General features: G+C 39.8%; 1 protein-coding gene across 3 annotated transcripts in view; it reads right to left on the bottom strand.

Moving 5' to 3' along the window:
• The window catches only part of LIFR (LIF receptor subunit alpha), an 87,920-nt gene that overhangs the window by 54,393 nt on the left and 12,052 nt on the right, over positions 1 to 21,475 (bottom strand). For 2 of the 3 annotated variants that reach the window (XM_060009566.1, XM_060009569.1), the window contains exons 2-3: positions 3,702 to 3,862; positions 1,920 to 2,034 (exon numbers count right to left, since the gene is read on the bottom strand). In XM_060009566.1, the coding sequence (XP_059865549.1) occupies positions 1,920 to 2,034; positions 3,702 to 3,843 (257 nt within the window). In that variant the 5' untranslated portion in view covers positions 3,844 to 3,862. Of the gene's footprint in view, positions 1 to 1,919; positions 2,035 to 3,701; positions 3,863 to 4,854; positions 4,895 to 21,475 lie in introns of those variants that run through there. The other variant, XM_060009567.1, reaches the window with a different exon arrangement.

The following is a 21,475-nucleotide window of genomic DNA, read 5'->3' as shown; positions in this document are numbered from 1 at the left end:
CTGTATCTTTATAGGGCATGTTTACACGCTTTGTTATTCACATACATTTCTAATTTCCCGTAAAATTTTAATTCAAGCAAAAGGACTTTGGGTGTCTCCTGCATCACCGCCCTGCCCCGCACAGGCCTCTTCACATTCCTAAGTGAATTTAGGACTGAGGACTTGAAAGGGTCGGCTAACCTCACGTGTGTGGTTTCTTTACGTGCCAGCAACAGAAAACCACCCGAATTCTCTAAATCATCCTTTTTCATACATTGATACCATTGTACCCAATATTCTCTCAGGTTGGAATGGCTTTCTGTCCTGTTTCTGCTGAGAAAACTGAGTATTCCTACTCCACCACCACGCTTCTGACAGCCTCTCTGGACCTCACACTCCTTAGTCAATGCTCCCTCAGACCATCACAGACAATTAGCATCAGCGCTTAATCCACAGTCTCATTATGCTCTGCTTCTCGTGAACTCCTGGAGCCCGGATAACTTCTTCTCTGTGGATTCTGCAGTGGTCAGTAGTGCTATTTACCAGATTTTTCGGATTCTCCCTTTCTGGATTCACAGGAGGATTGCATTTCCCTGCTCCTCTGACACAAGGCACGGCCATGTGATATTAGTTGTAGAGAAAGTGAGTGAAAGTCAGTTTCTAAAAGCCAGGAAGGCTCTAAAAGCCAGGCAGGCTCTGCTCCCCTCCCGTCCTGGTGCACTGGGAGATGAGGGCCCCCTGGCCTGTGGCCCTGAGGGAGGGAAAAGGGGCAGAGATGCCAGCTGACCTCAAGATAGACACAAAACACAAGCAGGAGTAATCCTTTATTTTCACTGCAGAAAATAAGGACATAAGATTCAAGGGTTGTTTCTGCAATAAAACCAAGCTCGTCCTGGCTGATAAATTACCATCACACTTAGACTAATGTTCAACAAATGTACACTGACTGGGAAAAAAATCTGAGTGTATTTAAATCCACATTTATGTCAATTTACATTAGGACCACTTATCAGCACACTGGTGCTTGGAGCTCTGCACTGAACTTCTCTGGCGTTGCTAAACAACTCAGAGCCTTGCCGGGATTAGGGAGGAGCAAGGAGAGTGCTCTGACTTCCAGACAGCCCGAAGGCTTCCACTCCAAGCTCCGGGACTTGCAGCCACTCCAAGATTACCTGAGAGGGTAAGGCAGTGTGACGGAACCTACCACTTGCCTCCTAATGTCCACTTCCCCCCTTTCCTTAGTAACACTGCCCCAGGTTTATCCGAGTACATTGCCATCAGCTATGAGAACACATCACCTAGCCTCTTATGCAAATAAGTTTAGCCACTGCACTAAGTTCTGCCAATGAGATGTAAGCAGAGGTGTTGTACAGGACTTCTTAGAAGTCTTCCTAAAGCAAACCATTTCCTTCCTGCTTTCTGGAAGGCAGACATGACAGCCACTCCTGAAGCATCATCTTGAAGCAAGAGATCACACCCTCAAAATGGCTGAGTAGCATGAAAAAGAGGAACCTGGGCCTCTCATGGCCATGTGCACCCACGTTGGCCTTGAACTGCCTACTCCAGACCTTTCACATGACAGTAAGTGCCTGTCTATTACTGACATTTTCTGTTAGGCAGAGTCAAACTTGAACTTCATTGATACAGGTAGGCACTGGTTTAGGATAGACCAGTAAAACTTCCCCACAGACGATCAGAACCCACAGCCCATGAGAAGTGTTTCCCATACTCAACATTCACATGATAAAAGAATCAAAGTTGTGGCCAGGAGAAGGGTTTGTTTCCATCCTGACTGAAGTAAGATTCAGATTTTTAGAAAATAGAGAGCTAAGATTTAAAATTTCTTTTAAAAATTTCCAGAATAAAATCTTTATATTCTAAAATTAAAGACAAAGAACCTTCAGATTATAACTATAAATTAACCAAAGTATTTCCATTACCCGTTTTCAAAGCAAACTTCATAAGCAGCACCATGGCCTGCTCCAGAGGGTGCTCTCCAAGAGCAGTCCCACACTTGTAAATTGTTAGTTATACACTTCAAATCACGAGGAGTCCCTGGAGAAGGAGAAACAAAACACACACATAGGCACACGCACACGCACACGCACACAAAATGCTTATTAATTTAACTGCACTGTAAAAGTCAACAAGTGAAACCGTCCCCAGCCATAAGTACAAGCATATGTGTCTGCAGAAGGCCCATGTTCTTTATGCAGAGATGAACCTGCAGTCACAGGAGGTGACTGGTTTTATATTTCTTTTTGTAGCTTTGGTTTAAAAAAGCTAGTGAGTAAACTGATGAAAGTGGGTCAACCACTAGACCACTTAGGGGTTAGGCCTCTCTCAAAAATTCCACTTCCAGACAACTAAGATAAATAGAGGGAGTGGCTATATGGATTCAATGAAGGGACCAAGAGAGCGCCTGGGAGAATTTTAGTCTCCAGTGACCGCATTTGCAAAAAAGTAAAATTTAAAAAACAAAACAAAACTCTAAGACTTTAAGTAAAAACTATGTACCTCCTATGCCACAAACACAGCTTCTAAGCACTCCTAACTACTAGTGCTTCACAGCTTGTTACCAGACTGCCACCTACACAGAAATCTCATAGCCAATCTTTAGATTTTTATGAAGCACATCACATAAACAGTAATAAACTCACATGAGTCTCTGAAAAATATATATTTTGTGCAGGCCTAAACAACTGAAAAGTAACAAATAATTCAGAAGATTACAGTCCTAATAGTATTTACTCACATCTATAAAATAACATTAGATCATGGAATACATAAGCACTGTACAATGAAAAACTGTCATTCTAAAAAGACAGTGAAAAGAAAGAAAGGAGAGGACTTGAGGGAGGGAAAGAGAGAGAACAAAAGGAAGGAAGGAAAAGAGGGAGGGAGGGGAAAAGCAATTAAGAGTGTGAAAAAGGTATTCTATCTCAAATTCTCTATATAAATGTCTATTAAAAAGGTTTTTTCTTTAATTTTTACATGTGATTGGTATCATACTCACTACAGCAATGAATTATAAAGTTATTTATGTAAGACAGAAAACAAAAACATTAGAAACACATTAGAAATCATTAGTAATCATAATAAAGTTATTTAGTAGTAATTTGGGGGGAAAAGAGAAGATCTCTTTAATTATGGAAATAATATAAAAACTAAACTCAGAGGCAGAAGGATGAAAATGCTCTTTATAGAGTAAGCTAGATAACACCTACAAACATTCTTAACGTTTTTAAATAAAATGAAAACAAATCATATATTTCTTAAAGCAGATATCTGGATTTAATTTATGTGACATTCTGAAAGGCAAAATTACAGACAGAAAATAGACGAGTGCTGGCTGGATGTGGGGATGGCGGGCTGTCAGCAGAGGAGCAGGGGCATTTTCTGGAATGACGGACTGGTCTGTATCTTGACTGTGCAGGTGGATACATGTCTGTATGCATCTGTCAAAACTCACAGAACTTTATCCTAAAAGGGTGAATTTTACTGTATATAAGTTATACCTTAATTTTTTAATGGGGAAAGAATACTTAGATCTATCTTTATGGGCCTTTTTAAAAGAAACTAGAAGTACATGAAAAAAAAATGACATAGAAATGGATTTTAACCACAACCTGAAGCGTTCAATAAAGTCTCAAGATCGTTTCTTAAGCAAAACAGTAATGACATTGCAATCAGTTCATTTTCTCTGACTCTGATGCACTTACTTCTTTTCTGGCTGTTTACTTGATTCATTAAATATAGAAGAAGAACTGTTAATAAGAGCCACTGGAAATTTGAAGTCATCCTCATTCTTTTACTGTCCCCCATCCGGGATGGTCGTTTCAAACATAAGGAAATGTCCATCATCTGTGCAATGTAGTCAGTTCTGCATGAGGAGAAGAATTTCAAATGGTGTTCAAACTGGTCCAAGGACACTCCTTATCCTGTGCACATCAACACTGAAAATGGATACTGACAAATACCAAAACATGCTGCACATTAAAGCCATGGAGACACCAGACTCAGCTACCCTGGCTTTAGGAGATGTGACAATCGGACACAGCTGTTGCTCCGGGATCCATTATAGGGTCAGGATAGGCTTCAAATTCAAGATTGTAACTGAGCACATTTTATCAACACTCCAGTACTGCTAGAGTATAGAAAAGCAGTGCATAAAACTGAGGTTTTGACAATTTTAAGTGATATGTGAGATGGCATTTTTAATTTTAATTAGTATATATTAACTTTTATAGTCACTTCTTCATGACAAGTAATGTTGGTTTTCTTTTCCATGTACACTGTGATATTGTTTCTATTTTACATAAATTTAAATAGTTTAAAGAAAAAATTAGGGTCATTAATCACATATGGGGGATTGCAGATGTGACAAAAATATTGACAATGACATACAAATGACTAAAGTGTAACAAACACTTCAACAACTATAACGGGGAAGGGACTATCAGTAGACGAGAGATTTCAACACATTTCTGTTGAAAACTGAGAGCGCGCAGACGAGCGGTGACTGCATCTGGCGGGTGGTAGGGAGGGGCTTCAGCGGAGCGAGGCATTGGTCAGCCCAACATACCCATCAGCCTGGCGAGTGCCAGGCCCTGCTCCAGGCACCAAAGGTGCAACACCGAGCTAGACGAAGTCCCTGCCCTCAAGGAGCTTAGACGTTAGTTCTAGAGACACATACATAAACAAGTAAGGTCCTGATACGAACTTTAAAAACTCGAGTAAGTCAATGTGCATGACAGTGTGTGAGTGACGGTCTAGCATCTGAGCTGGGATCTGACTGATGAGAAGACTGACATGGTAAGATCAGGGAAAGAGTAGCAAGAGCAAATACAAGGACCTAAGACAAGGACAGCTTACCAGGTTCAAAGGTCAGGAAGAGGGGCTGACAGGAGGTGGGCTGGCCAGGCCACAGAGGGCCTTTGGTCATCAAAAGGATAAGGGCTTTAACAGGTCGAGATGAGCAGCAGCCGCTGGAGTGTTTTAATCAGGGGAGATCCATGAACCGATCTGTACTTTGGGAAGATTTCTCTAGCTGCTACATGGAGAACGGACTCTAGGGGAGAAGAGAGGCAGAGGAACCGGAGTCCAAATGAAATAATCAGTGGTGAGGACCCTCTGCTAAGGTTTTCAAGAGTGGAGGTGGTGATAGGTGGTCAGATTCAGGATCTGTACAAGAGATGGAGGGTCTTATCAATCCATTATAGGCAGGACAGAGTGGTGGTTAAAAACACAGGCTCTGAATTGCAGCTTTTGCACCTACTGTGTAACCTTAACCGCTCTGTGCCTTGGTTTCCCCATCTGTAAAGCAGGGATGATAACTGTATTTTTCTCATAAGTTTGTTGTGAAGATTAAATGAGTAAATATATGCAAAGCACTTGGAATAGTGCCAACAACATATACGTGCTATAAGTGTACTTTGTGTATTACATGAGGTATAGGGAGAAGAGAGAAGGCAAACATGACTACTAGATTTGGTGGAAAAACAATACTGGATGGATATGGTGCCACTTAAATCCTCTGTGCGCGCGTGAAGGAAGATGCAGTCATTCATGGGCTGAAGCTCAAGGATTCCAAGATTTGTTTATAGAAGTCAACTCTGACACGCTCCTACACCCCACTCCCAACAGAAATGTTCTCCTACAGAACATAAAAGAATTGTTGAGGACACAGAGCAGCTAACAAAGACATGGGTGTCAAAGAGGAAAGCCTTCCACACCTGACCCTGAGGGATTCCTCCGAGTAATGATGTTCGCATCCACTGTTGTTGAATGAAGCTTGCCAGACAACAAGTCCTCCGAATGTGCTGAAAACTCCTTGTCAGACCTAATATTGCCTCATTTTTATATTGGAATAGACAACTAAGGATCATAAAACATATAAGAAAGCCTAAATCATTGAAGGGAAATTCAGGATAAACAGGATCACCAAAAGGAAAATAAAGATTACTCCCAGAGGAAATAGGGATAATGTGAGAAATAGGAAAAGTAAAAAAGAAAAGCAAAAAGAAAATCACCTCTAAATAGTACTCTCTGAGCGGGCATGGCACAGTCATAAAAACAAGAAGAGGATGCAATGAAAAAGGAATAATCAGAAATAAAAATAACTCTTACACATTACATACACTGACTGATAGTAAAAGATTTCTAATGACAGATAAAACATTGAGTAATCTTTCAGAATACACAAAAGACAGAAATAGAAAATGTGAGAAGAGATATGAGAAACAGGAACTTGAAAAAGGAAAGGTGATCGAACATCTAGATAACTGGAACCCCACAAGAGGATTCAAGAAACATGCTTCTTAGTGAAAGCAAACAGCAAGATGGCTGCCTGGCTACTGCTGAGCACTGTCACAAACCTGGGAAGTGAATCCCAATAGCACAAATGATCATGACCAAACATACACGAGGCACAAGCATACATTTCAAAAGTGTTCACAATTATTTTCTGGATGAATAATTTCCTAGTCAATCACAGTTTCACAGAGCTTACTTATTAAAATGAAAATGTATTCATGGAAAGTCTAAAATGCCAATTGCTAAAGTTATAGAATTACGTGGCGTGTACAGGAATAACTTAATAAAGGAGACCAAACCGTGACCAAAATAATCAGAAACCATATTCACTGACTGTCTAAACATTATCTTGAAATGAGACAATCCCTCACTACAAGTTTACAGTTGTCTAGAAAAGAGGAGTGTGTCCCATGAAGTGGCAGGCGGGGGATGAGGGCAGCTGAGGATGAGCTCGGGACTGGGTACTGTGGACTAAGGCTCTCATCCTGGCTCCGTTACTAATTAGCGGTGTGACTGAGTGCGGATCACTTAATCCACCCCCCGCCAACCTCCCCAGCTTCAGCCTCAACCGGAGTGGCACGGAGGCAAGCTCTGCCCAGAGTACCTAGGAGAGACCTCCCCAAGTTACGTTGGGATATTCTGTTCCTGTTGGCAGGCACAAGCACAAGGTCAGCAGTGCCAGCAGCACTGTGCCAACAGTGCCAGCCCCACCCATGAGGGACATGACTGAGCAGGTCTGCGAGGGTCAGGGTGGGGTGCTTGGGAACAGAACAATCAGTGGCACTGTCGCCAAGGCCAGCTTACCTAAAAACAGGCAAGATGATAAAGAGGACTTTCTTGTTATAACATTTACACAGAAAACTTTGAGCAAGTCATTAGGCCATATTATATTATGCTTGTAATAGATCTGACTCCTCTATCAAATGGACTTATTTGAGGCCGGAACAATACATGAACAGAGCCCTCCCGTGCACCTCCAGGAAAGCAGGGACCCATAAAACTTGTCCCTGCTCCCTCCTGATAGATGCATTGTCAGAACTTACTTTTTTCCCACCAATGGCTTATTCTTTAGAGGAAAGCACATTTTTATCAAATTTCAGGAGCTAATTTTCAAAATTAGAGTAGCTGTCTTTTGACATCAGAAGAATGCAAATGTAAATTTCTAAAGGGGTGAGACAGGGAAGAAACTACTCAGGCAGGTGCCAACCAGAGCCCTGTGTCCTTGGTGGGGACAGCCACCTGCTCTAAAGGTGGCAGCAATGGGCCTTGCTTTGCCAGATTTTCCTTTTTCAAGACTAGGTAGAAATCTGGGATTTTACATGAAATACTCAAATCTGTAAACATAAGCAACTAACTCATATTTTTATACATTCTAAAGGCCAAACAAAATACGCCTTCAGGCTGCATCCTGCCCAAGGGCTACCAGGTTCGTATCCTGCTCAATGTAATTATTTTAAAGGATTCAAAAATGTCAATAAATCCTTCAGTTTAGGAAAACTGATCATGCAGAACCAACGTATAAAATTGTTGAACACAAAGAAAAAAATCTGTCTTCTGCTTGTTAGTTCTTGTGTCTTTGCGTGTATCCTGCCCTCTGTCTTAGGCGTCTGAGCGGCTGGGGCTCAGCCACCAACCACATAAGCGTGGTCCCTCCCTTGAAAGTGGGCACACAGGTGCTCTGTTTGCTTTCTCATCGGCTTTGACAGTTCTGCCTCTAGGCTACGTGAGGTTCTGGACTTTTCTGCTGAGGATACAGTAGTTAGAAAAAAGAGTGGAGAAAAGTGAAGCTGAAGGCAGAGGAGCGCCAGAAGCTGCAGTCCTGCTGTATTTTGTTTAGTTGTTACGCTTGTTTTCTCTTTTCGGGGGGTGGAGGGGAGACAGGTAGGCAGAGAGGGAGCAGGAACATGACAGAGAGTGAGTGAGCGCGTTCTGCTGGTGAGAATCTACTCCGGCCTGGAAGGGGGCTTGAGAAACACCTGCTCAGGCACAGAGGGGTGAGCAAAGACGACCCAAAGCATCTTCATTCCGAGCCTCTATTCTTGTCGCCACAGTGAGGTAACTCCCTTGCCATTAACACACAAAGGAATGAAACACTGGAAGGAGAAAAGCTGCTTAATCACAGCACAGCAAAATAAATGTGCAAGTAGTTCGCTGAGCCTATAGGAGAGGAGGTGCCTGGGTGGTCACCCCGAGCAACCAGGTGGGAAAGCAGACAGTGTCCTACTGCCGAGTCCCACCTCCATAGTGTCCCTTTTTTTTTTTCCTCACTGTTTCCTGTTAGGGAACATAAAAATCATTAAAAAAACTCTGACCAGCAACCACTCTCCTAATTCCACTCCCCACTCCTATCCTCCTACTCACAAGAGCTTAAGTTCCTCAAGCACTGCCCTCTGAGGAATGCTCTCCAGGAACAGAAACGTTGCAGGTAGGTAGACTCTATTGTATTATTAAAGTGAAGTGTGGGGATTTAAGTAAAATGAGAGATGTACCTATGGAAAACCCCAACCTGGCCGGACTGGAAAGCTCAGTTTGGGAAGGCAGATGGAGACCAGACTGTGTAGGGAGACGTAAAGGTTTGAAGGAAGAGGGAAGCTTGAAGGAAGTGGTGTTTAAAGGAGACCGATTAAGAGACAACTGCAATAACAAGAACATAGACAGAATCCATATTCAACTGAAAAAATCTAGTCCTCAAAGATGCCACCAAGTACCCAGCACAATGAATTTAAAAAGACTCCTTCCACAGTACAGCACCCATAATAACTGTGTAAAAGAAGCTCTGAAAAGCTTCCAGGGAGGGGGAGGGGGAGGTCCCACCCAGGGCCCAGGAATGAGCGCAACGTGGGAGCAGCTCCCTGAGCCAGGACTCTGCGACTGCCCTGTGAGCCCCACGAACCCTCTACTGTCACACGGGGAAGGTGACGGCACTATCTCCAGAGCGGGCCACGGGTGTACAGGAGATACTGGGTGTGTGGTCAGTAAACACTCTGGGGGAGGAGAGGGGAGGCAGGGAGGAGAGGAAAACACAGACTTCTTAGCACTGAAAGCTAAAGAGAACGTCTTCCAAAAGCCAAGTGAAAATCACTTTCAAGCTTGACTTCTATACTCAAACTATTAATTAAGTGAGAGAATAAAATACATTTTATAAAGACATGCCAGATCTCCAAAGATATTTCTTCCTTGCAGCCATTCTCTGGAGACTACTAGAGGACATGATTCACCAAAAAAATGAGGCAGAAAACCAAAAATGAGAAAAATGATCCATGAAACTTTTAACCCAGGAAAGAAGCCCTGTGCCTCCCCTCCAATCTCATTCCAGGTTACACTAAAATTGATTCCATTCTCCAAGCTGCTGGACCCCTTCATGACTCTTTACATTTGCACGTTTTCCCTTCTGCCTGGAGTTCCCTCTGTACTCCTTTCTGCCACCCTCTCCTCAATTCACCTGGGAGACTGCTGGTGGGAGTCAGGAAGAGCTCATTATCACCTTTGTGATACCCTCCCGTTCCCCAAAGCTCTGATGCTCCTTCTTCTGCTTCCAGGGCACTTTAATTACATCTCTATTACAGAGGTTGCACAAACTGTGACCTGTGGGCCAGATTCGACCCACCTCTGCTTTTGTAAATAAAGTTTTACTAGAACAGAGCCACACCCATTTGTTTACATACTGCCCAAGGCTGCTTTCACATCCTCATGTTGGGACTGAACAGATTCCCCAGAGACTGCAAGGTCAGCAAACCTAAAATACTGACGACCTGGCCCCTACTAGAAAGTTTGCTGATCTCTTTCCAATTCTGTAATTCCTCCAACAGACTATAAGCTCCTTAAGAGGAAATGCTGTCTCCCTGTTCACTGTAAGGCACTTCCCCCTTCCCCGCACCCCATCAGTGTCCAAGTACAGATCCTGGTCCTCAGCACTCGAAGCTCAAGCTGGCTGACAGGTGAGTGAACACCAAGATGTAAATGAATATGTATATGTCTGCACACTATGCTGTGATTGCCAGGCTTCACCACTAACCCAAGTACTGCCAACACTGGGAAGCTAAGTTCGAGCTGTAATTCCCAAACCATGCACTAAGGTGCCACAAGGCACAGAAGCAAATGAACTGGGGTACCATAGCGTATTTTAAAATTTCAGAGGAAACACAGTGACATCTATCCAACACTATGCGAACCCATAGCTAAAGGTAGTTTGGTTTCAACACTAGGTCATGCCACATTCCTCTCAATGACGTCATATCTTTGTGAAGTGGCAGGGAAGGCTTGCTGGATGCTGTGATAAAACACAAGTACCAACCAAAAATCAATGTAGAGGTGGAAACAAGAGTGGCAGTGCCCAATCTGTTTCCAAGGTGTGAGAAGCTGTGCAGTACCCAAACAGGAACATATACGTGGCTTCTTAAGAATAAAATAAAGATATTATTTCCTTTACGTTGATATGCATTATTTTCTCACACTGCTACTAAAGTGTCAGGTCATAAATACTCATTAATTTGACTGGACCTACTACTTCATAAAAAGAACTGTTAGGTTACTTCTTTTGACCTGGGGGTACTATAAGAACATTAATGAGAAAGGGCAGACAGCAGAAACAAGAAGAACTACAATCCTGCAGCCTGTGGAACTAAAACCACATTCACAGAAAGATAGACGAGATGAAAAGGCAGAAGGCTATGTACCAGATGACGGAACAAGACAAAACCCCAGAAAAACAACTAAATGAAGTGGAGATAGGCAAACTTCCAGAAAACAAATTCAGAATAATGATAGTGAAGATGATCCAGGACCTTGGAAAAAAATGCAGAGAAAGATTGAGAAGATGCAAGAAATGTTTAACAAACACCTAGAAAAATTAAAGAACAAGCAAAGAGAGATGAACAATACAATAACTGAAATGAAAATTACACTAAAAGGAAACAACAGCAGAATAACTGAGGCAGAAGAATGGATAAGTGACCTGGAAGACAGAGTGGTGGAATTCACTGATGCGGAACAGAATAAAGAAAAAAGAACGAAAAGAAATGAAGACAGCCTAAGAGACCTCTGGGACAACATAAATGCAACAACATTCTCATTATAGGGGTCCCAGAAGAAGAAAGAGAGAAGGGACCAGAGAAAATATTTGAAGAGATTATAGTCAAAAACTTCCCTAACATGGGAAAGGAAACAGCCACCCAAGTTCAGGAAGGCCAGAGAGTCCCATACAGGATAAACCCAAGGAGAAACACACTCCGAGACACATAGTAATCAAATTGGTAAAAATTAAAGACAAAGAAAAATTATTGAAGGCAGGAAGGGAAAAATGACAAATAACAAACAAGGGAATTCCCATAAGGTTAACACCTGATTTCTCAGCAGAAACGCTACAACCCAGAAGGGAGTGGCATGATATACTTAAAGTGATGAAAGGGAAGAACCTACAACCAAGATAACTCTACCCAGCAAGGATCTCATTCAGATTCGAAGGAGAAATCAAAAGCTTTACAGACAAGCAAAAGCTAAGAGAATTCAGCACCACGAAACCAGCTCTACAGCAAATGCTAAAGGAACTTCTCTAAGTAGGAAACACAAGAGAAGAAAAGGACCTACAAAAACAAACCCAAAACAATTAAGAAAAGGGTAATAGGAACATATATATCGATAATTACCTTAAACATGAATGGATTAAATGCTCCAACCAAAAGACACAGGCTTGCTGAATGGATACAAAAACAAGACCCATATATATGCTGTCTACAAGACACCCACTTCAGACCTAGGGAAACATACAGAGTGAAAGTGAGAGGGTGGAAAAAGGTATTCCATGCAAATGGAAATCAAAGGAAAGCTGCAGAAGTAATACTCAGATAAAACAGACTTTAAAATAAAAAATGTTGCAAGAGACAAGGAAGGACACTACATAATGACCAAGGGATCAATCCAAGAAGAAGATGTAACAATTATAAATATATATGCCCCCAACATAGGAGCACCTCAATACATAAAGCAACTGCTAAGAGCTATAAAAGCGGAAATTGACAGTAACACAATAATAGTGGGGGACTTCAACACCTCACTTACAACAATGGACAGATCACCCCAAACGAAAATAAATAAGGAAACAGAAGCTTTAAATGAAACAATAGACCAGATAGATTTAATTGATATTTATAGGACATTCCATCTAGAAACAGCAGATTACACTTTCTTCTCAAGTGCACACGAAACATTCTCCAGGAGAGATCATATCTTGGGTCACATATCAAGCCTCAGTAAACTTAAAAAAACTGAAATCATATTGAGCATCTTTTCTGACCACAACACTATGACATTAGAAATCAATTATAGGGAAAAAGACATAAAAAAAACAAACACATGGAGGCTAAACGATACATTACTAAATAACCAAGAGATCACTGAAGAAATCAAAGAGGAAATCAAAAAGTACCTAGAGACAAATGACAATGAAAACACGATGATCCAAAACCTATGGGATGCAGCAAAAGCAGTTCTAAGAGGGAAGTTTATAACAATACAAGCCTACCTCAAGACACAACAAACATCTCAAATAAACAATCTAATCTTACACCTAAAGAAACTACAGAAAAAAGAACAAGCAAAACCCAAAGTTAGCAGAAGGAAAGAACTCATAAAGATCAGAGCAGAAATAAATGAAATAGAAACAAAGAAAACAGTAGCAAAGATCAATAAAACTAAAAACTGGTTCTTTGAGAAGATAAACAAAATTGATAAACCATTAGCCAGATTCATCAAGAAAAAGGGGGAGAGGACTCAAATCAATAAAATTAGAAATGAAAAAGGAGCAGTTACAACAGACACCACAGAAATACAAAACATCCTAAGAGACTACTACAGGCAACTCTATGCCAATAACATGGACAACCTGGAAGAAATGGACAAATTCTTAGAAAGGTATAACCTTCCAAGACTGAAGCAGGAAGAAATAGAAAATATGAACAGACCAATCACAAGTAATGAAATTGAAACTGTGATTAAAATCTTCCAACAAACAAAAGTCCAGGACCAGATGGCTTCACAGGTGAATTCTCTCAAACATTTAGAGAAGAGCTAACACCCATCCTTCTCAAACTCTTCCAAAAAATTGCAGAGAAAGGAACACTCCTAAACTCATTCTATGAGGCCACCATCACCCTGATAGCAAAACCAGAGAAAGATACTACAAAAAAAGAAAATTACAGACCAATATCATTGATGAATATAGATGCAAAAATCCTCAACAAAATACAAGCAAACAGAATCCAACAACACATTAAAAGGATCATATACCATGATCAAGTGGGATTTCTCCCAGGGATGCAAGGATTCTTCAATATACGCAAATCAATCAATGTGATACACCATATTAACAAATTGAAGAATAAAAACCATATGATCATCTCAATAGATGCAGAAAAAGCTTTTGACAAAATTCAACACCCGTTTATGATAAATACTCTCCAGAAAGTGGGCATAGAGGGAAACTACCTCAATATAATGAAGGCCATATATGACAAACACACAGCAGACATCATTCTCAATGGTGAAACACTGAATGCATTTCTTCTACGATCAGGAACAAGACAAGGATGTCCACTCTCACCACTATTATTCAACATAGTTTTGGAAGTCCTAGCCACAGCAATCAGAGAAGAAAAAGAAATAAAAGGAATACATATTGGAAAAGAAGAAGTAAAACTATCTCTGTTTGCAGATGACATGATACTATACATCAAAAATCCTAAAGATGTCACCAGAACACTACTAGGGCTAATCAATGAATTTGGTAAACTTGCAGGATACAAAATTAATGCACAGAAATCTCTTGCATTCGTATACATTAATGATGAAAAATCTGAAAGAGATATTAAGGAAACACTCCCATTTACCACTGCAATAAAAAGAATAAATACCTAGGAATAAACCTACCTAGGGAGACAAAAGACCTGTATGCGGAAAACTATAAGACACTGATGAAAGAAATTAAAGATGAAACCAACAGATGGAGAGATATACCATGTTCTTGGATTGGAAGAATCAATATTGTGAAAATGACTATATTACCCAAAGCAATCTACAGATTCAGTGCAATCCCTATCAAATTACCAATGGCAGTTTTTACAGAACTAGAACAAAAAATCTTCAAATTTGTATGGAGACATAAAAGACACCGAATAGCTAAAGCAGTCTGGAGGGAAAAAAACAGAGCTGGAGGAATCAGACTCCCTGACTTCAGACTATCCTACAAAGCTACAATAATCAAGACAATATGGTACTGGCACAAAAACAGAAATATAGATCAATGGAACAGGATAGAAAGCCCAGAGATTAAACCTACGCACCTATGGTCAACTAATCTATGACAAAGGAGGCAAGGATATACAATGGAGAAAAGACAGTCTCTTCAATAAGTGGTGCCGGGAAAACTGGAGCGCTATATGTAAAAGAATGAAATTAGAACACTCACTAACACCATACACAAAAATATACTCAAAATGGATTACAGACCTAAATGTAAGACCGGACACTATAAAACTCTTAGAGGAAAACATAGGAAGAACACTCTTTGACATAAATCACAGCGAGATCTTTTTTGATCCACCTCCTAGAGTAATGGAAATAAAAACAAAAGTAAACAAATGGGCCCTAATGGCATTTCAAAGTTTTTCCACAGCAAAGGAAAGCATAAACAAGACAAAAAGAGAACCCTCAGAATGGGAAAAATACTTGCAAACAAATCAATGGACAAAGGATTAATCTCCAAAGTATATAAACAGCTCATGCAGTTCAATACTAGAAAAACAAACAACCCAATCCAAAAATGGTCAGAAGACCTAAATAGACATTTCTCCAAAGAGGACATACAGATGGCCAAGAAGCACATGGAAAGCTGCTCAACATCACTAATTAGTAGAGAAATGCAAATCAAAACTACATGAGATATCACTTCACACCAGGAAGAATGGGCATCATCAGAAAATCTACAAACAACAAATGCTGGAGAGGGTGTGACGAAGAGGGAACCCTCTTGCACTTGGTGGGAATGTAAATTGATACAGATACTATGGAGAACAGTATGGAGGTTCCTTAAAAAACTAAAAATAGAATTACCATATGATCCTGCAATCCCACTACTGGACAAATACCCAGAGAAAACCATAATTCAAAAAGACACATGCACCCAATGTTCATTGCAGCACTATTTACAATAGCCAGGACATGGAAGCAACCTAAATGCCCATCGAAGGACGAATGGATAAAGAAGATGTGCTACATATATACAATGGAATATCACTCAGCCATAAAAAGGAACGAAGTTGGGTCATTCGTAGAGACGTGGCTGGATCTAGAGACTGTCATACTGAGTGAAGTAAGTCAGAAAGAGGAAAATAAATATCGTATATTAACACATATATGTGGAACCTAGAAAAATGGCACAGATGAACCGGTTTGCAGGGCAGAAATTGAGACACAGATGTAGAGAACAAACATATGGATACCAGCGGGGGGAAATGGCAGGGGTGGGGGTTTGGTGGTGTGATGAATTGGGAGATTGGGATTGACATGTATACATGAATATGTATAAAATGGGTAACTAATGAGAACCTGCTGGATAAAATAAAATAATAAACAAATTAAAAAATTGTATATTTTGTCATTCCTGAAGGACCTCATTTGAGTGGATTTGTGCAGGTAAGTAAGGAATTGTCCAGTAGATGGTTAAACAGTAACTGGGAAGATACCTGGAAATACGTATTTAGAAGTCATCAGTTATAAGTGATGGTTAAAGCCACAAAAGTAGAGGATGCTGTTCAGTGAAGGAATGTGGGGTGAAGGAGCAGTGGGTTAAAGGAGTTCCACCAAGGATGTTGAGAAGTAATGGGGTCCCAATGGCATCTCAAGTCAGTGGAGGAAGGATTATGTTATTTAATAAAAAGTGTTGGGACAAGTGGTAGCATTTGGTGGGAAGAGGGGAAAGCTGGGCCCCTGACTCATATTGTTCACCAGAATTAATTTTATATGGATTAAACCTTAAAATGTTAAAAGGCTTAATTGTACTTGAAGACAATATAGGTGACAATTTATAAAATATTCACATGAGAAAAGTTTATGGTCGGAAACCATAAAGGACAAAATTGAGAAATATGACTTAATGAAAGTCAAACAGAGACTTCGCTAGAAAGTAAGAGAACAAACTGGGAAATATATTTGCAATGTATATAACACAGTTAATATGCACATTGTGATATTTCTTTCTAATTGAGCAGTAAGGAACAGATTAATGCCTAATTTAAAAGGTAGACAAAAGACAGAATGAGCAGTGTAAAGCACTGTAAATCACCAATAAACATGAAAATGTATTTTGATTACATAAGCAAGGAAATGAGATTTATGGCTAGCAGTTGGAAGAGATTAAAATTAAAAAAAAAAAGATAACCCTTGATAGTAGAGAGTGTGGGGAAGTGTGGACTGGGGAATGGAGCTGTTCCTGGTTCTTTTTGAAGGTGACCTTTAATCATGCTTTTTTTCATGTTAAAAATCTCTTGACATGTTTCTGAACAAGAAGGAATGTTCTTCAGGTCGTTTCTTTACTGTAATTTCACCCTTGTGATAGAAGGAAGAAACAAGTTCATTTGTCTGATAGACACTTGTTGACATTTCTTGAAGGCTGTTGAAGTCACTCCTATTATAGCAGAGCTGAGGTGAGACATGAGTGGATAGATGTCCCTCTTCGGTGGGGTGGGGCTTCCAGGGGCCTCTGAAAGATGGGAAGCGTTGGCAAGTGGAGAGTGTTGGTGGGTGGAAAGAGCCATTCCCTGGAGCTGTGGTTTGAGGAGAGGCCTGAGGCCTGTGGGAGTGAGGAAGTTTGGGGAGCCACCGGTCTTCAGCTGTACTGTGGAGGGCATGGAGGCAGCCCACTGGTGGCCACTGGAAGGGCCTGGTCTACCAGGCAGAGCAGGGACTTGATGCTGGAGCAGCAGGGGCCTTCAAAGGGTTTTAAGCACCTGAGTGATGTGCTCCAATTTGTTATGACATGCTGAAGTTGATAAGGAACAGGCTCTTGAATGAACAGGGAAGTCCTCGCCGGAATGATGACCAAAACTGACAGAGAGGAATGTCAGGATCCCGAAAACAAAAAATCTGGATGACAGTGTACAAAAAATTCCTAGGACATTCAGAAAAACATAAGCTAGATTCTTATAACATAGCAAAGGTTGAATTTCAGTATTATTCTCCTGCATGCACAAGGCAGACTAAAATATGATACTGGAATCCCTAAGCACTTGATCTGTCCTCTAATTTATATCCCAAACTTTCTTGGTTCATAGTGTCCTTAGTGTTTCATTACTGTTTTTTTTGTTGTTATTGTTGTTTTTGGTTTTTTAATAATACAGCAGGTTCTCATTAGTTATCCATTTGATACACATCAGTGTATACATGTCAATCCCAATCCCCCAATTCATCACACCACCATCCTGAACCCCTGCCACTTTCCCCCTTGGTGTCCATATGTTTGTTCTCTACATCTGTGTCTCAATTTCTGCCCTGCAAACCGGTTCATCTGTGCCATTTTTCTAGGTTCCACATATATGTGTTAATATACGATATTTATTTTCCTCTTTCTGACTTACTTCACTCAGTATGACAGTCTCTAGATCCAGCCACGTCTCTACAAATGACCCAACTTCATTCCTTTTTATGGCTGAGTGATAGTCCATTGTATATATGTAGCACCTCTTCTTTATCCATTCGTCCTTCGATGGGCATTTAGGTTGCTTCCATGTCCTGGCTATCATAAATAGTGCTGCAGTGCATGTGTCCTCTTGAATTATGGTTTTCTCTGGGTACGTGCCCAGTAGTGGGATTGCTGGATCATATGGTAATTCTATTTTTAGTTTTTTAAGGAACCTGCATACTGTTCTCCATAGTATCTGTATCAATTTACATTCCCACCAACAGTGCAAGAGGGTTCCCTGTTCTCCACACCCTCTCCAGCATTTGTTGTTTGTAGAATTTCTGATGATACCCATTCTGACTGCTGTGAGGTGATATCTCATTGTAGTTTTGATTTGCATTTCTCTACTAATTAGTGATGTTGAGCAGCTTTCCATGTGCTTCTTGGCCATCTGTATGTCCTCTTTGGAGAAATGTCTATTTAGGTCTTCTGACCATTTTTGGATTGGGTTGTTTGTTTTTCTACTATTGAGTTGCATGAGCTGTTTATATATTTTGGAGATTAATTCTTTGTCCATTGATTCGTTTGCAAATATTTTCTCCCATTCTGAGGGTTGTCTTTTTGTCTTGTTTATGCTTTCCTTTGCTATGGAAAAGCTTTGAAGTGTCATTAGGTCCCATTTGTTTACTTTTGTTTTTAGTTCCATTACTCTAGAAGGTGGATCAAAAAAAGATCTTGCTGTGATTTATGTCAGAGTGTTTGTTCTTCCTATGTTTTCCTCTAAGAGTTTTATAGTGTCCGGTCTTACATTTAAGTCTGTAATCCATTTTGAGTTTATTTTTGTGTATGGTGTTAGTGAGTGTTCTAATTTCATTCTTTTACATGTAGCTCTCCAGTTTTCCCAGCACCACTTATTGAAGAGACTGTCTTTTCTCCATTGTATCTCCTTGCCTCCTTTGTTATAGATTAGTTGACCATAGGTTCATGGGTTTATCTCTGGGCTTTCTATCCTGTTCCATTGATCTATGTTTCTGTTTTTGTGCCAGTACCATATTGTCTTGATTATTGTAGCTTTGTAGTATAGTCTGAAGTCAGGGAGTCTGATTCCTCCAGCTCTGTTTTTTTCCCTCCAGACTGCTTTAGCTATTCGGTGTCTTTTGTGTCTCCATACAAATTTGAAGATTTTTTGTTCTAGTTCTGTAGAAAACTGCCATTGGTAATTTGATAGGGATTGCACTGAATCTGTAGATTGCTTTGGGTAATATAGTCATTTTCAAAATACTGATTCTTCCAATCCAAGAACATGGTATATCTCTCCATCTGTTGGTTTCATCTTTAATTTCTTTCATCAGTGTCTTATAGTTTTCCGCATACAGGTCTTTTGTCTCCCTAGGTAGGTTTATTCCTAGGTATTTTATTCTTTCTGTTACAGTGGTAAATGGGGTGTTTCCTTAATTTCTCGTTCAGATTTTTCATCATTATTGTATATGATTGCAAGAGATTTCTGTGCATTAATTTTGTATCCTGCAAGTTTACCAAATTCATTGATTAGCCCTAGTAGTGTTCTGGTGACATCTTTAGGATTTTCGATGTATAGTATCATGTCATCTGCAAACAGTGATAGTTCTACTTCTTCTTTTCCAATATGTATTCCTTTTATTTCTTTTTTTTCTCTGACTGCCATGGCTAGGACTTCCAAAACTATGTTGAATAATAGTGGTGAGAGTGGACATCCTTGTCTTGTTCCTGATCGTAGAAGAAATGCATTCAGTGTTTCACCATTGAGAATGATGTCTGCTGTGTGTTTGTCATATATGGCCTTCATTATATTGAGGTAGGTTCCCTCTATGCCCACTTTCTGGAGAGTATTTATCATAAACGGGTGTTGAATTTTGTCAAAAAGCTTTTTCTGCATCTATTGAGATGATCATATGGTTTTTATTCTTCAATTTGTTAATATGGTGTATCACATTGATTGATTTGCGTATATTGAAGAATCCTTGCATCCCTGGGAGAAATCCCACTTGATCATGGTATATGATCCTTTTAATGTGTTGTTGGATTCTGTTTGCTTGTATTTTGTTGAGGATTTTTGCATCTATATTCATCAGTGATATTGGTCTGTAATTTTCTTTTTTTGTAGTATCTTTCTCTGGTTTTGCTATCAGGGTGATGGTGGCCTCATAGAATGAGTTTAGGAGTGTTCCTTCCTCTGCAATTTTTTGGAAGAGTTTGAGAAGGATGGGTGTTAGCTCTTCTCTAAATGTTTGAGAGAATTCACCTGTGAAGCCATCTGGTCCTGGACTTTTGTTTGTTGGAAGATTTTTAATCACAGTTTCAATTTCATTACTTGTGATTGGTCTGTTCATATTTTCTATTTCTTCCTGCTTCAGTCTTGGAAGGTTATACATTTCTAAGAATTTGTCCATTTCTTCCAGGTTGTCCATGTTATTGGCATAGAGTTGCCTGTAGTAGTCTCTTAGGATGTTTTGTATTTCTGTGATGTCTGTTGTAACTTCTCCTTTTTCATTTCTAATTTTATTGATTTGAGTCCTCTCCCTCTTTTTCTTGATGAATCTGGCTAATGGTTTATCAATTTTGTTTATCTTCTCAAAGAACCAGTTTTTAGTTTTATTGATCTTTGCTACTGTTTTCTTTGTTTCTATTTCATTTATTTCTGCTCTGATCTTTATGAGTTCTTTCCTTCTGCTAACTTTGGGTTTTGTTTGTTCTTCTTTCTCTAGTTCCTTTAGGTATAAGGTTAGATTGTTTATTTGAGATGTTTGTTGTGTCTTGAGGTAGGATTATATTGCTATAAACTTCCCTCTTAGAACTGCTTTTGCTGCATCCCATAGGTTTTGGATCATCGTGTTTTCATTGTCATTTGTCTCTAGGTACTTTTTGATTTCCTCTTTGATTTCTTCAGTGATCTCTTGGTTATTCAGTAATGTATTCTGTAGCCTCCATGTGTTTGTGTTTTTTACGTTTTTTTCCATGTAATTGATTTCTAATCTCATAGCATTGTGGTCAGAAAAGATGCTTGATATGATTTCAATTTTCTTAAATTTACTAAGGCTTGATTTGTGACCAAAGATGTGATCTATCCTGGAGAATGTTCCGTGTGCACTTGAGAAGAAAGTGTAATATGCTGTTTTTGGATGGAATATTCTATAAATATCAATTAAATCTATCTGGTCTATCGTTTCATTTACAGCTTCTGTTTCCTTATTAATTTTCTGTTTGGATGATCTGTCCATTGGTGTTAGTGAGGTGTTGAGGTCCCCCACTATTATTGTGTTACTGTCAATTTCCTCTTTTGTAGCTATTAGCTGTTGCCTTATTTATTGAGGTGCTCATATGTTGGGTGCATATATATTTATAATTGTTATATGTTTTTCTTGGGTTGATCCCCTGATCATTATACAGTATCCTTCTTTGTTTCTTGCAACATTCTTTATTTTAAAGTTTATTTTATCTGATATGAGTATTGCTACTCCAGCTTCCTTTTGA

Source organism: Delphinus delphis, chromosome 3 (genome assembly GCF_949987515.2).
Source record: "Delphinus delphis chromosome 3, mDelDel1.2, whole genome shotgun sequence".
Lineage (NCBI taxonomy): Eukaryota > Metazoa > Chordata > Mammalia > Artiodactyla > Delphinidae > Delphinus > Delphinus delphis.
The sequence above is the reverse complement of the archived record's forward strand: the minus strand, read 5'-3'. Positions and strand labels throughout refer to the sequence as shown.